We start from the raw sequence: 16117 nt of genomic DNA, 5'->3' as shown, positions 1-16117 counted from the left end.
TTAGTTCTACAACCAAAAGAGAAGCAGGAAGTGGGAAAAACAAAAGAGGATTTGAACAAAAATGTTGACCCCTCGGGCTTGAAAATTAATAGTGTACAGGGGAGGAAAAGTGGGGCTGTAGTAATACAAACAGAAAATGAGGCTGAGCGTGAAAAAATCAAAAAGGCAATAGAGAATAAAATGAGTGATAGATATGAAATAAAAATCCCAAACGTAGCCAAGCCAAGGTTCATGGTATATAGAATGAGCTTTAAACATGAGAATGAGCAGCTCAGGGATATGATAAAAAAACAGAATGAATGCTTCAAAAAATGGTAATTTCAAAATTTTGAAATGTTTTGAAACAAAAAGAGGAAATGCAAAACATTATAATGCGTTAGTAGAAACAGATGTAGATGCGTTTGCAGCCGTGCTGGCAAGCGAAAAAATAAACATAGGTTGGGAAAAATGTAGAGTCAAAGATGGAATGGATGTTACTTTCTGTTTCAAATGCAAGGGATTTAACCACATAGCTGCGAAATGTAAAGCCGATGAGGTATGTTTCAAGTGCCTAGATAACCACAAAACTGTGGAATGTTCTAAGGAAACATTAAACAAATGCATAAACTGCATTCGTGCTAATAAAAAATTTAACTTAGGGCTTGATGAAAACCATATGACATTTAACCGACAGTGTCCTGTATACCAGAAAAAGCTCGAGCATAAAAGAAATACTGTAAATTACTAACAATTACAGCAAGTTTGTGGGGACCCTAGCGTGGAGTTTACGTCTCACCCAGGTGTAAAGAAAGCGCTACCCAAATATTTGCAATGCGTATATCTCAATATACAGAGTTTAGTGGCTAATAAAGTTGAGCTAGAAATACTTATAGATTTTACCGACCCGGATCTACTTTTGTGTTCCGAAACATGCCTAACTGATGACATAGAGGATACGGAAATAATGTTCCCGGCGTATCAGATGATACGCTGCGACTCACACAGTAGACACACAGGGGGAGTGATAATACTCGTTCGAAACAACCTACTTTCTGAAGGTGTTATTAAGGACTCTGTTGATTATATGGGATATTTCTATGCCCTACTTATAAATAAGAGTCTCCAGACAGGATCAGTACCGGAAGAATGGAAAATTTCATCAATAGTGCCCGTCAAGAAAGTTAGAAAAACGGTTAAAGCTGAGGAGCTTAGGCCCATCAATACTCTCCCTAGCTTGGAAAAAAATGCTAGAAACCGTTGTGAAAAACCAGCTACAGTACTATGTGGAATCCAATAAAATACTCATAAAAGAACAATCTGGATTCAGAGCTAAACATTCCTGTGAGACTGCGCTGAATCTGGTGCTTTCTCAATGGAAAGAAGATCTGAACAGACACCTTAATGTAGTGGCAGTGTTTATTGATCTTAAAAGAGCATTTGAAACCGTTGATAGGGTCCGAATGTTGGATAAACTAAAATACATTGGTATAAAAAACACTGAGCTTGACTGGTTTAGAAGCTTTCTGTGTAATCGTAGGCAACAAACAATAGTTAATTCAAAGAGGTCTAGTAAGATAGCCGTAGACATCGGATTACCACAGGGCTCAGTTTTGGCACCCCTACTCTTTAATATATATATAAACGATATTAAAAGTTCTCTCAAACATTGTAAAATAAAACTCTTTGCGGATGATGCCTTGTTAACGATCAGTGATAGGGAACTACCAAATGCGATTGTCAAAATGCAAGAAGATCTTAATTCTGTGTATCAATGGCTGTGTTCAAATAAACTCAAACTGAATGTGAAAAAGACTAACTTTATGGTATTTTCCAGAGCGGCAAATGCTGACTCCATAAGCCGTGAATTAAAAATCAAAGATGGAAATATCGAAGAGGTGAAAATTGTCAAGTACCTAGGAATATACATAGACAACAAACTAAAGTTTGATGAGCACGTTGAGTATACAGTCAAAAAGATTGCTAAAAAAATTGGCCTTATAAAGAGATCGTGTAAGTACTTGGGAAGAAGATATAAAACGTTGGTGTACAGGTCAATAGTAGAACCGCACTTTATATACTGCCCCACGATTTTCTTCCTAGCGGGGGACTCCCATGTAGATAAGCTGCAAAAAATGCAAAACCGAGCGATGAGATTCATCCTCAACAAACCGTATGACACACCAACAAGATGTATGCTTGAAACCTTGAATTGGTTAAGCGTGAAGCAACAAGTTTTTTACCACGCTATGAAATTTGTGTACAATATTAAGAAGGGCAACCTGCCGGATTATCTTAGCGATAATCTCCGATATTTAAATGAGACGCATACATATTTGTTGAGAGAGAATAACAGCTTCAGACTCCCGAAGTATAGAACAGAAGTGGACAAAAAAAATATTTTCTATAAAGGCTTAAAGTGCTTCAATGAATTACCAGAGGCTATAAAAAATTGTGATACTATCACTCTTTTCAAGCGGCTGCTATTTGACTATTGTAGAACGCAGCCTACAAGATAGTGATGTATCAACAATAGCGTGGATTGGAAACTAGGCCTTTCCAACCACCAAGATATCGAGACTAGGCGGATCGGAAACTCGGCCTTTCCGACTACCTAGACCCTTAGATAATAAACAATAAACGAGCGGATTGGAAACTAGGCCTTTCCAACCGTTAACCGTCACGAAAGCGCGACTGGGTGGATCGGAAACTCGGCCTTTCTGACCACCCAGGAGATATCAATAAATGGAGTAACCCAAAAAGAATAGCGCGGATTGGAAACTCGGCCTTTCCAACCGTCTACATAACTTCCAGGAAATTGCATGCGTGTATAATGACATAAAATAATTGCAGTGATAAAGAAATAATGTTATTTAAAAATTTCTGTAGAGCATTTTGTATTTTGTATTTAATATTTAATATTTATATTATATTTTAAATCTAAAATCTAATTATAAGAATGTTAAATCTTTGTTGCAATATAAGTCTAACAGACTGTAAAAAATAAATAAATAAATAAATAAATATACCTACAGAGGATTAAAACGGCATGCCGGTCGACTAAAGCGGTTTGTCAAACTTAAGAGCTAAATAAATCACACATATAGGGCATTCGCACGAGGCGATTTTTCAGGCAACTTTTAGTAGAAAGCAAAAATCGCCTCGTCCGAACGGCCTTTCAACTAATCGCATTCAACAAAGTTGGTCGCCAGCCAACTTTGAGCTCGTTCAACTTTTTTTCCTTGCAACCCTGTGTTTGTTTACATTCTGTATCAGTGTTGGGATATGAAATTTGTTCCTTCAGTACGAAATCTATACAAAAAATGTACTTTTCGGCTATAAATTGTATACACTTTTTGAATCGCTCATATATTTTCTTAGTACATTCCCTTCAAGACCAATGATTTTATGGTATTCATGAGAAAGTTTTATTGTTTATGTACATACGTTTACGTATTTTACACTTTTACAAATTGATTCCACGTGCACATGTATTGCATTTAACTCAAATATGTATGCACACATTTTCAGGTATACATCTTAACAAAAAGCATATTTAAGTTATTATTAATGGATAAAAGAGGCATTTTCTTTGGATTCAGTACTAAAATTTGACATTTTAATAGAATTTCAAGTGATTATCAAAACTTTACGAGAAGATTTGACCATTTATCTTAATATTATTCAATTTTAATTATTTTTTGTAAAAATACGCTTTATATTTTAAGAAAAGCCGTACAAATCCAAGGTTCAAACTTTGTGCAACATTAAAAAAACCAACACACTTTCGTAAAAATTTCGATCTATTTAATTCGATTTCCTAGATTTATTTTGAGTGTGTAGTTTTTTGGCCCATTAAATTTTAATATAACTAAGTTTTTTAAGATTTCTTTGATGAAGGTGTTGCTAATTTCCTCCATATAAAAAAATCATCCAACACACTTCGTATGGAAGCAAATGGCTGACATCGTCGACAAAACGAAATTGCCAAGTTCAACGGTAAGTCCCAGCTACTTTAAACTTGCACTTTATTATACTAAAATTGAATGGGCTAAAAACTGAAGAATATTAATAAAGCTCGAAATTTTTACGACAGTATGTTGGTTTTTGGATGTTTCGCAAAGGTTTAATCTTGGGTTTATACAGTTTTTCTAAAAGAATACATTATAGTTTATAAACAGATAATTAAAATTAAAGAATAATAAAATAAATAGTAAAACCTTGTCAATATGTGAGTGCCGTAAAGGTATTATATTTAAGAAAATCTCTTCTTATAACTAACGAAGACTTTGTTTCTATATGAAGCTGACTTCGACATTTTGTTTTAATAAAACTTAGTATCGAAAAGTTTCTTTAAAAATTTGGCTAGGCTATGTTATACTGGTTCGTTCAAGCCATTATTCAAAACTTACAAAGGTAAATACGAACAGGTGAACTGTGAATTTTCAGAGCTATATATTTTTAGTATTCATTACAAAATTTTACTAAAAAGTACTGCGTAGTAGGAAAGTATATTGCAAATGAAATTGTATCAAACAAGTACAATTGTACCAAAAATGCCAACACTGTTCTGTATACATACTTTTTTTTCTTTTTTACTTTTTTACTCTTATTTTATCTTTCAGCTTCGCTTAAAGCACTTCTACCAACGCTTGGCTTACCAAATTTACGCCAATTGATAAAATTTTGCGATTTAAATTCATTTTCAATAATGTAAATAACGATTCGTGTTGAATCCAAAATCGCCTCGTCTGAATAGAGATGGCAACTTTTTCACTTTCAACTTCTCATTCAACTACGTATTCAACTTTTGTTGCCTGTAAAATCGCCTCGTGCGAATGCCCTAATAGGGACACGAATTTCGATTCGATACGATACCATATCGATACTTTTGGCATTCGATACCGATATTTTCTACTCGATAGTTTTGAAACGATATTTTTTGGAATCGAGTACCAGAACCCTAGTATCGTATCGAATGTAATAAACTCACTGTTCAATATTATTGCAGTCTTTTACTTTCCTACTAAATTTTGCAGCCCTGTAATGTTGTACTGAACATTGAATTGTTTACCTTTTGCAACCCTGTAATGGCAACTGAGAATTGTATTTTTTTGTAATAAACTCTCTTGAATTCTGAATTTTTAAAGAAAAGACACGCGGTTTTTTCACTTAACCTTAATTTTATACAAGGATAATGTTATTAACAATTCTTTCCGATATAAATTGGGCTTTTAAGAGCAGAAATGTGTAATATAGTTAGGATTGCATGTGGCGGAATTTGAACCCGCGACTTCGCGACTATGAATAGCTTTAGTTGTGACTTACTGCCGTCCCTAAATTGGAGCGCCAAGCGTTGCGTTATCCACTGTCAACGAGTGTCAGCGCGCGCTATCCCCAAATCAACGCGTCGTAATTTTTGACGTTTTCTCAGGTCCTCTCGTTTTTATTCTCGTTTCCTCTTTTACTTTTTTGTCCTTTCTCTTTCTTTCCGTCTTCTGCATCCAACTTCAACACGTAACGCCCAGTCAAAAATGAAAATTCCATTTGCTCGGGTTAGCGTCGCGTTATTGTGGGATGTTTCATACAAATTGTATGGGCATGAGGATTTTTGACAGTTGCTTGGCGCTTGACGCGCCAATTTAGGGATGGCAGTTAGAAAAGTTTCGACTTAGTTGAGTACTAAATATGACTATGAATATGCGCCAGTGAACTTTTGGGATCCAAACTGACCAAAAAAGTACAATTGTACTATCAATTTCATCACTGTTCTTGGCTGGTAAAGTTTCTGTAATAGGGTGGCAACGGCAAATCCATTTGATTTCGTGTTTTTATTGTTGTTGCGCTGTCATGGCGTAATTTCCCTTGGTCTTCTTTGAAAAACACAAGTATTGTTAAAAAGTGAAGTTTCTGAAAATTCTGTGCAAAGCAATTTAAAAAATTTGATTCGAAGAAGAACGCGGGCATTATTGTTGACTAGGGCAAAAAGTTCGCGTAATATAAAATGAGTGAATTCTTTAAATCTGCAATGGGCTACTTCAATACAGCCCCAAACCCGAATACAGTGGCAGATTCTGTCCTTGGAAATTCTGGCAGCGTGTCTCCTAGTGAAAACATAACGACAAACGAGTTCTGTGGCCAAGTTGTTGAGGTAGCAGGTCAAAAGCTCGGTGTAAAGCGTGTTATTGCAGAAGGTAAGCATCTTCTACTGACCCCCAGTTTGGGTGTTTGCAATATTACTGGTATTTTGCCACCTATGAATAATCTGAGCAACAACGAAAAATCAATAGTGCAAACCATTCCTGCACCTCGACAGCTAATACAATGAAAATAAAAATAAAACCCTTTTCTTTTATTAAATAAATTTATATTAGTAACAATATAAACTAGTCAAGTAGGTACTTTTACTGCAACTCCTCGGACTTATGTATCTGATATATTTAAATTTTTGGGTACTTTATGAATTTGTACAACGCCCAAACTCTTGAATCGAATCAAAAACCTTTTACACACACTTGTAGACAACAGTTCACGCTTTATTACAAAAATTTACTATATCTGTGCGCTAATTTATTAATAATGTCGGTTGTAAATATGGTATTTTTTGCAAGTTTCCGAGCTGAGCTGTAAAAAAAAAATATCCACAAAATATCTCTACAAAAAGTGTTCAGCCCCTCTTCTTTAGCAAAACATAAAGAAGAATTCTACTTAGTGAGGGTTATAATCCCTAAGCGCGCCCGAGGCCGCCTACGCAGAAAGCTGTTTTCTGCAAAAGTTGTTCAGCCCCTTTTCTTCAGGTGTTCAGCCCCTCTTCTTGGGCAACAGAGAAAGTAGTAGTGAGGGTTATAATCGTTTTGGAAAAAATCCAAATTTCCCATGTTTTCAAACAGCTCCCAAGGGTTCTTTAGGGGGCCGGGAGGGGGACGGGGTTGAGGGGTGACTTTTCATAAAGCGGCGTTCATCCTCTTTTGTTTAGGGGGTTTTGGGGAGCCACGCCCTCCCCCTCCGTCCCCACCCCTAAATCGTTGTACATATAGCTAAAGATCTCCCAAATTTTTTAATTTGGAATAATTTTGGACTGATTTTTCCATATATTAAAATAATTGAAATACCCGTAAACAATACACATAATCATAGGAATAGGTAGTCCCAATGCATATAAAATTTAATAATATTCTTTTTATCTGTTATCACTAATCATTCTTATCAAGTTTTCCTCGGCATTCTCAAACTTGTATTATTTTGTATTTAATTGCAGGCGGTTTTGCATTTGTATATGTCGCTCAAGATGTTCAGACGGGAAAAGAATACGCCCTCAAACGTCTCATTGGCACTGATAAGCAAGCTTGCAATGCTATCATTAATGAAATTAACACACACAAACAGCTTTCTGGTCATCCAAATATTGTTGCATTTGTTGGAGCAGCATTTGTTGATAAAACAACTGGACCTCAACAGCGTGCTGAATACTTGCTATTAACGGAGCTTTGTAATGGTAAAATGAACTCGCAACAAAATAAGCTTAAATTTCATTTCCGTACATTTTCAAACAAAAAGGAGGATCGCTTATAGATTGCTTGAATGCATCACTAGAACCTGCTTTGGTGCTACGTGTTTTCTACCAAGCCTGTCGAGCAGTGGCTCATATGCACAGTCAGTCTCCACCTATGACACATCGCGATATTAAGGTAAGCGAATAAATCCAAGAGTCTGCATGCAGGTTATGGTTAATTGATTTTCATTTTATTTTTGGCAGATTGAAAACTTTCTAATTGGAAATGATAAACTACTTAAACTTTGTGACTTTGGATCAGCAACTAAAGACACATATGCCCCGACTGTTGATTGGGGAGCTAAACAACGAAATCTTCTGGAGGATAAGGTGCATACTGTAATTAATTAATTTTTAATATAAATGGTTAATATGCATTGGGTTTCCACTCACATTCCAGCTCAGCTCTGTTACAACACCAATGTATCGTGCACCTGAAATGTTGGACACCTGGTCAAATTATGAAATTGGTATAAAGGTGGATGTTTGGGCTTTGGGTTGCGTATTATATGCTTTATGTTTTCAAAAACATCCTTTTGAAGATTCAGCTAAATTGCGGATCGTAAATGGGAACTATATTTTACCTACCGATCCTCGTTTTCACTGTTTTCATGAAATAATCAAAGGTAATAATATAAAGTATATTAATTTGAGATTATAAACTTAGTTCGCTCTTTAGGGTGTCTAACTGTGAATCCAGCGCTTCGCTTTAATATTTCGACGGTTCTAGAACGTCTGGCATCTATAGCGGAAACAAAAAATTGGTCGCTGAAAAGTGGTCTTGAATTACGCGGTAAGCCTATAGAATCTCCCCAGCCCAGTACTCCCGTGAACGGTACAAATACACCTCACCTTGGTGGTGGCAATGGCACACCAGCATCTGGAGTTGTAGAGAACATGGGTAAATCGATGTTTTATTTGGATGACCCATCAGGACCAAATTCGCAGCCAGTCAGTATTCATCAAGCGAATCAACATCAAAACAATAATCCGACAAGTGCACAATCGGGAAATACTGTCACTTCTAATAGTAGTTTGTTTTCGTCGTTGCGCGGTGGGGCAGGAAGTTTTCTAAAAAACCTTAAAGATACTTCATCTAAGGTAATGCAAACGATGCAACAAACTATCGCGCGAACTGACTTAGATATCAGCTATATAACATCGCGTATTCTTGTGATGCCTTGTCCGTCAGAAGGGTTCGAATCTGCTTATAAAACTAATAATATTGAGGATGTGCGATTATCAATTGAAAGTCGCTTTCCACCTCAAACAGTGAGCATATATAACTTTGGCCAAAGCAACTGCCCTCGATTACCACCACCTGTGCGTACTGTCGAAGTTGGCTCTATATATATTTGCATGCAGGCGCATTCACCCAGCTTGCAAGGCATGTTTTCAGTTGTCGAAGACATGTACAGCTTTTTAGCCGCGGATCCTAAATCTGTTGTTATTATACAAACGAACGACTCAGGTGGTTGTTCTGCCGCAACGATAGTTGCCGCGCTTCTTATGTATGCGAACTTAATTCATGAACCCGAAGACGCTGTCCAAGTTTTCGCTGTAAAACGTCACCCCATTAACCTTAGACCATCGGAATTTCGTTATTTATATTATTTTGGCGATGTTTTGCGTCCAACACCATTGTTACCGCATTACAAAAGTATCAACTTAGTATCTTTGTGTTGCCAACCCGTGCCCCGTATGACCAAAGCACGTGATGGATCTCGCATTTACATGGAAGTCTACTGCAATGATCGACTAGTGCTCAGCACTTTGCAGGACTACGAAAAGATGAGGTGAGCTAGAGATTGTTAAAATTTCAAGGTTTTTCTCAATGTTAACAATAAAAATTCAACCGTTCTCAGGCTGTATTTAGCAGGACCGGGAAAAATTATGTTGCCCATAAATCTAACGGTTTGTGGAGATCTGATAGTGGTGCTTTATCATGCGCGGAATGCACTTAAAGGCATGGTGCGTCCTCAGAGTTTGAAGATTTGTCAATTTCAAATCAACACGGGCTTTATACCGGAACAAGAAACATTGATAACATTTTCCTTGAATGATCTCGATGATTTACCGGATGCCGATCAGGTTCCTCATGACTTTTCGGTTTCGCTGTCGTTGAGTTTCACAGATAACGAATGCCCGCCGAGTAGGAATCCTCCTTGGTTACCAGCAAAGCCCATAAGAAACGCACAACATATATTTAGTTCGCAATTAGAATTCGAGGAAATGGTGGATAATTTCGGCAAGTCCCTATAGTATTTCAGCCCATTTCATTAATTTATTTATTTTCCTTACTACAGTGACAAAACCTAGTTCCATTAACAAACCTACGCCTGTTAAGTCAGTTGCTTCGGTAGATAATGTACCCAAACTATTGCGTTCTGATTCAACGCCTATTTTACCTGATGTTACCGAAATAAAGCAAGAGGATGTACCTCGAATCCAACCTCAACCATCACCACCAATAGACTTGCTTAATTTAAACCAGCCCCAACCCCAGCTGCCGGTGCAAGATCCACAAGCCACGGTTATGCCAACGAGTGACGCTAGTTTCGATTTGCTTGGAGCATTCGGGGATGATAATTCATCTGGCATCGGCTCGGCTCCAATACCTGATATTTTAGGTAAAGGTTTGGTAGATTCAAAAAAGTCTTAGACTTTAAGGTGGCGATCCAAATTCATATCTTGCCAAGTTCTGAATTGAGACCTAAATTTCTATTTTAGAAATTAATGTACAACCAACTTCAAATGCCAACCTTGATGATATCTTCGGCTCAGTTGCTTCACCGGCGCCGAAAATCAACCTGGAGTTTAATAGTTTTTCTGTACACCAGCCGACACCAACTAGTGTAAACACTTCAGCGACGACTAAAGTAACCCCAACCTCAGCAACTGGTACTTACTTTGGCTCAGTGCCTACATTCAACACGAATCCCAGCAAGGAACCATCACCACAAAATGTTCGTATAAACGTAACTTTTTTGTTATATTTATGACTAGCTACTATTGGATTTTTTCAGCCCAAAGATCCATTTGCTGACATTGCCAATTTAGCCTCTGGTCTCAATATCAACTTCAACCCACACACGTTAGGCAGTAAATCAACAGGTGCTACACCCATCGGAAATAGCCCATATACTACACAATTCTCGAGTCCAACACACAACGCCAGTAGTGTGCGAACACCACAGTCACAGCAACCGGCTGCTACTGTCTCGCCGAATCATATAACGTCTCCAAGTGGGGTAGGGGGTTTTGGTGCATCCTTTGCAGCTGGTCCTACAACATTTTCATCGTCTTCAAGCCAAAACACAAATCGGCCATCACCACAAACTACTGCTGCATCGGGAGGATCAACTACCCAGTCGAATAGACCAGACTATAGTCGATCGAATTTCGACACACCTAAATCGGGGCAAAACGCCGGCGCACAAGCAAAAAATGCAGACATTTTTGCCGACATACTAGGAGAACAAGGCTATAGGTTTGGCAGTAAAATGAATCAAGGCCCGCGGTCCATTAACGAAATGCGTAAGGAGGATCTCATTAAAGAAATGGATCCAGAAAAAGTAAAAATCATGGAATGGGTATGTGTACTTTGTTCAATTCGTGGGGGAATTTTTTACCTGATTATAATTTGATAGACTGAAGGCAAAAAGAACAACATAAGAGCACTCTTGTGTTCTATGCACACAGTGCTTTGGACGGATGCAAAATGGACTAAATGTGAAATGTCTACGCTCATTTCGCCGGCAGATGTGAAAAAATCTTATAGACGTGCATGTCTGGCTGTACACCCAGATAAGGTGAGAAAAATAATGCATTAAGACTGTGTGTTTTAGCTGTTTTTCGAATGATTTCTATTTAGCACAACGGCACAGAAAATGAGAGCATAGCTAAATTGATATTTATTGAGCTAAACAATGCATGGACTGATTTTGAGAATGACACAACGCAGCAAAATTTATTTACCACATAAAATGTGAAATTTTAAACGCACTACCCAGCGTAATGATACTTTCTTTCAGTACTGCGGAAAACCAATCTTTAGTTGCTTTGGATAAATTAGTTAAAATAGGAATATGTACAATTCAATTACATAGTTGATATGTGAGTATGTATAATTTTTTTATTAACTAGCTTTTAAATGACTGGTATATGTAATTCGAGACGCCATTAACTGTAAGTTTCGCATAGTAATATTATACCGGATGTATTCTTTTGTATACCTACATACATATATATTATTTGAAACAAAAATTCTAAAAGATAATAGCCAATGTATTTGATTCTTTTTTCAAATGGTCTGATATATTTACTTAATTGCTTTACTAAGAAAATGCCTTAAATAGTTAATTTTTTTACATTAACTTATTTCCTTCCCTACTGATTAAAAATCAAAAGGAATATTCCCACCATATCCTTGAGTGCTAGAGCGACAGTCGTTCAGTTTATGAAACTCAATTCAATTTAAGAGATTGGATGTATTTAATTTTAGTTGTTGAATTTAGCTAATGATAAGGCAAGCAGTATTAAAAAATTTTAATTGGTTTGTATTTTTTTTGCTAAAATAGGAGCTCTGCCCATTCGATTCAAAAAGTGTTATTTGAAAAACAAAAAGTTTGGCTACGTTTTTTAATGGATCTAAAAAAAACCTTTTATGAAACCCTTTTGCTTAAAGCTCATGATTCAATAATAGAAAGGTTTTTTAATAAAACAGTCTTCTCTCTCCCACACATAAAATCGGCTCCTTTACTTGTGCAGAATGTTGCTTACTCTACAGTTTCTAGTGATATTAGTAGTAAAACCCAAAATTCGTCATACTAAATATTCGTTGGCATCACCTTCGTTTGCGTAATTTTCTAGAACAACAGCCTCATTGCGCAAGACGTAAATTAGGCTAAATTGTACGACCCGACAACATTGGCATTGCCTACTGTCGTGCTGAACTAAGTAAACGACGAAAATCGTCGAAAACTTCGCAGTGCTGCCAAGTTTTTCCGTTTTAATACACTAGTCGAGTGGAAATTTTAGGCAATGACGTGAAATTTTCGATACGATTCGACTCTCGAAAAACGACTTACATTCGATACGACTATTGCAATGAGGATGCAAGTGTAGAATAGTAACCGTTTAGCTATAAAATAACCAAAAATGCCGATAGATAGAACTTTTTACGCTAATTACAACGATACCAAATTTATTTGGCGCAGGCAAAAAATAACGAAGATATAAGAGGTTTATTTGCTTTGTTTATTTGTATTTTTATTATGACTGAATTGTTGAAACACAAAAGTACATCATGATAAAATATGTAATATCGAATTAAAGATAATAGTTGTGTTTTCGTATTCTCTAGCAAAAAATGTCCAGTAACTTGCCAGTAACCAAATTTCAGAGAGTAAGCCAATATTTACTCCCAATGAGTGAAATATGCAAGAAAGTACGAAAATGCAAAACCAGCAAGAAGCTGCTAGTTTTATGAACAGCTGGTTAATTTGTTTGCAATTAGTTGCTAGTAAAAATTTATCCAGTAAAAAATCCAATAAAACTTGCAAGTTCAGCTGTCATTTTTGCTCTCTCAATTTCCCCTCTTTTGCTAGTTTCTTGCAAGTTTTTGCGCACGAAAACGACATCCAGTAAAAAACCAGTAAAATTAGTACTGGATTTACTGGATAGTGCTTACGCGAACAGGGCTAATAACTTGTACTTTCTAAATAATACAAATTTCTTTACCATTAATTATGCAGTTTTTTTCAAAAAAGATTATTTCATGAAAAAATAACATTTGTTCGTTTTTTAGTGGTTTTGGTTTAAAAATACAAGAAGCTATAAATTATGTACACCAGCTGAAAAACAAATTAATTATCTTTATGGTGGCGTCATTAGTTTTTTATCGGTTATACCTACAGTTGGTAAATTATTAATATTTAAAAAATTTAAAAACTGAACTTTAACCTTCTAGAACGTCTTGATTTTTTTACTTGCGCCAAATAATTTTGGCATGGTTGAAATAAGCATAAACAGTTCTATTGATCTGCAGTTTTCGTTTTTGCATAGCTGAACGGTCGGTTCCAGAAAATGATGAATAACTTAAATCAAACATTTACTTCCAAAATACAAATCTAGATAAAGGAGTGTCAAATTTTAGCTGTCACAAATTACACAACCTTGTATTATTGAATCATGCTTAAAGCCATGATAAAAACATTACAAGGTAAATTCATTCTCTCATTTCGTCGGCCATGATTTTTTTCTGACGTTTGCCAACATTTTAAAATCATATAAAATTGAAAATAAAAAAATTAAATTGTTCACAATTGTTGTTGTTTGAGATTGAAAATGAGAATGTGTGTGTGAGTTTGAGTTTTGATTTTAAAATTATATTGTTGGCAAACGTCAGACTGCCTCTCAATGGTTTTACCTTGTTATGTTTTTATCATGCTTAAAGCTGTTAAAAAATTAACAAAGTAACATATAAAATGTTTATTAATTCTTTTTGAGGTTTGGTTACAATAAGTAGGAAGAAATTATGGTTTATTTTTATATCCGAGCGCACATGTGCACAAGGGCATTATAATTTTGTTTAGAATTATGGTAAGAAATAATATTCAGCCTCATTGCGCAAGTCGTAAATTAGGCTACATTTTACGACTCGAAAACATTGGAATTGTCTACTGTTGTGCTGAAATAAGTAATGCGCAAAATACATCACACAAATATTTGCGCAAATACAAATTGCTACAAATAAGATTCTTACTCGATTCTATTTGTATTAATTGTGCATAAACGACGAAACTCTTCGCAAACTGTACAGTGCTGCCAAGTTTTTCCGTTTTAATAAACTAGTCGAGTGGAAATTTTCGATACGAATCGACTCTCGAAAAACTACTTGCTTTTGACACGACTTTCGCAATGAGGGCGATTATTATGAAATTTTTGGAAAATGGGCGTGACCCCGCCCACTTACTTTGAAATGCTGTATCTCAGTAGCCGCTTCACTAATCCTTACCAAACCCTGTCCGAGCCTTGCTTAGGGTCCACCTAAGAAATCCGTTGAAAATCTTTGAAATCGGGCCATAACCACGCCTACCTTCCATATAATACGGCAATCCAATTACGTAGTTCTCTCTCTCATTCGTAATGCGCACTCCAATTACCCTACGATTTACGTAATTCGCCATACAAAGTTTTGAAAGCGAATTACCTCATTTGTTTGTAATTCAGATACAATTACCATGCGAATTACGAACATATCGGTGTCGGCTCAAATTTTTATCGGAAATTTATCGAAGCTAGCTCACAAATTAGAACTTGCATTTTTTCTGAGTACGAAAACTAAAGTTTATAGATGTGTATATCCCTAATTTAATACGGAAATTTATAAATTTTCAGGAAGAAACTAACTTTTGCATACATTTTTCAGCGAAGAAAAACAAAAACAAAATAGAGACAGAACTGTCAAGTCGAATTAAGAATATGCCCGTGGGAATGGGGTAATTCGCGATCGTAATTCGGGGAGCGAATAAAGTAATTCAGGATGCCGTGGGAAAATGCTATTACGGTATTTTACAAAAACACGAAAACTGCGGTAAATCAGTAGGAGGATACAATTCACTCCAAGTTAATACTTTCAACAATCGCTTAACAATAAATAAGACTGTTATAGGCTTCTACGAATTGGGCGTGGCACCGCCCGCTTTATGACTACAAAGATCTATCTCGGTAACCGCTTTATTGATTTCTACCAAACTTGGTTCAATGATCTTGTTTTATTTAAAACAGCCTAACGTCCGCTGCGTGCCAAAAGTGCTAGCAAAATTTTTTATACAACTGGCGAATCAAGCTTCCAGTACCTTTTCTGGTTGTAGATATGTACATACACATAAGCAAGTAACTCGGTTTATTTGAGGCAACAACTGTATGGCTACGGTGACCATATTTATGAGAGCTGAATACGGGACAAAAAATAATTTTGAAAATTTTTTCCACAGCAGCTTACAGATCTTAAAGCCTTCTTCAACGATCCTAGATGTATTAGCGCTGCAACAGTATCCTTTCACCCCGTAAAATTTGTTAAATTTGAATATAATAAAGTGCGATTTTAAGTCGCCAAGGCTTACCATTAATTTTTGGCAATGTTTTTTTTTGTGGCGGTGTCCGATAATTTTTTTGAAAGATAAGCAAATGAGCAGAATTTTCACTCGCACTTTATTACATTCAATTTTAGTGAAACATTGCAGAATTTATTTTTATAGTTTTTGTACAAAGTTGGAAATTTGGTATTCTACGATTTTTGTTAGGAGCAGAGTTCAACTTTTATAAAATAAATAATAAACATTAAATAAACTAAGGAAGAATAGCGAAAACATACTAAAATGTCGAGTCCTAATTTCTATTTTGATCACTGTATTTATTCCTCGATTCGAATCACAGGCATTCAGATAAGAAAATAATAACTGTTTATGGAGAAAATTACGATCATATACCATGGTCCAATAATACAAGGTGGTATCAGTTGTGACAGCTCAATTTGACACTACCTTAGCTCAGTAGAATGAGAAGAAAAACGGGAAGAAATGA

The 16117-nt window shown here is 36.0% G+C and overlaps 1 protein-coding gene across 2 annotated transcripts in view; it reads left to right on the top strand.

The window, feature by feature from the left end:
- Window positions 1–5817: 5817 nt before the first annotated feature.
- Window positions 5818–16117, top strand: part of LOC118737894 (cyclin-G-associated kinase) — a 96751-nt gene continuing 86451 nt past the window's right edge. The window contains exons 1-12 of one of the 2 annotated variants that reach the window (XR_004992854.1): window positions 5818–6170; window positions 7235–7471; window positions 7534–7664; window positions 7733–7858; window positions 7929–8154; window positions 8208–9324; window positions 9394–9776; window positions 9835–10158; window positions 10259–10494; window positions 10555–11121; window positions 11179–11340; window positions 11403–11644. Coding sequence is in view for 1 of the 2 variants with exons in the window: in XM_036468707.1 (XP_036324600.1) it covers window positions 5981–6170; window positions 7235–7471; window positions 7534–7664; window positions 7733–7858; window positions 7929–8154; window positions 8208–9324; window positions 9394–9776; window positions 9835–10158; window positions 10259–10494; window positions 10555–11121; window positions 11179–11340; window positions 11403–11513 (3810 nt within the window). In the remaining variant the exon portion in view is untranslated. Of the gene's footprint in view, window positions 6171–7234; window positions 7472–7533; window positions 7665–7732; window positions 7859–7928; window positions 8155–8207; window positions 9325–9393; window positions 9777–9834; window positions 10159–10258; window positions 10495–10554; window positions 11122–11178; window positions 11341–11402; window positions 11810–16117 lie in introns of those variants that run through there. The other variant, XM_036468707.1, reaches the window with a different exon arrangement.

Source organism: Rhagoletis pomonella, unplaced genomic scaffold (genome assembly GCF_013731165.1).
Source record: "Rhagoletis pomonella isolate Grant_MI unplaced genomic scaffold, Rhpom_1.0 Rhpom_scaffold_00004, whole genome shotgun sequence".
NCBI lineage: Eukaryota > Metazoa > Arthropoda > Insecta > Diptera > Tephritidae > Rhagoletis > Rhagoletis pomonella.
Note: the sequence above shows the minus strand (reverse complement) of the source record. Positions and strands in the feature narration are given on the sequence as shown.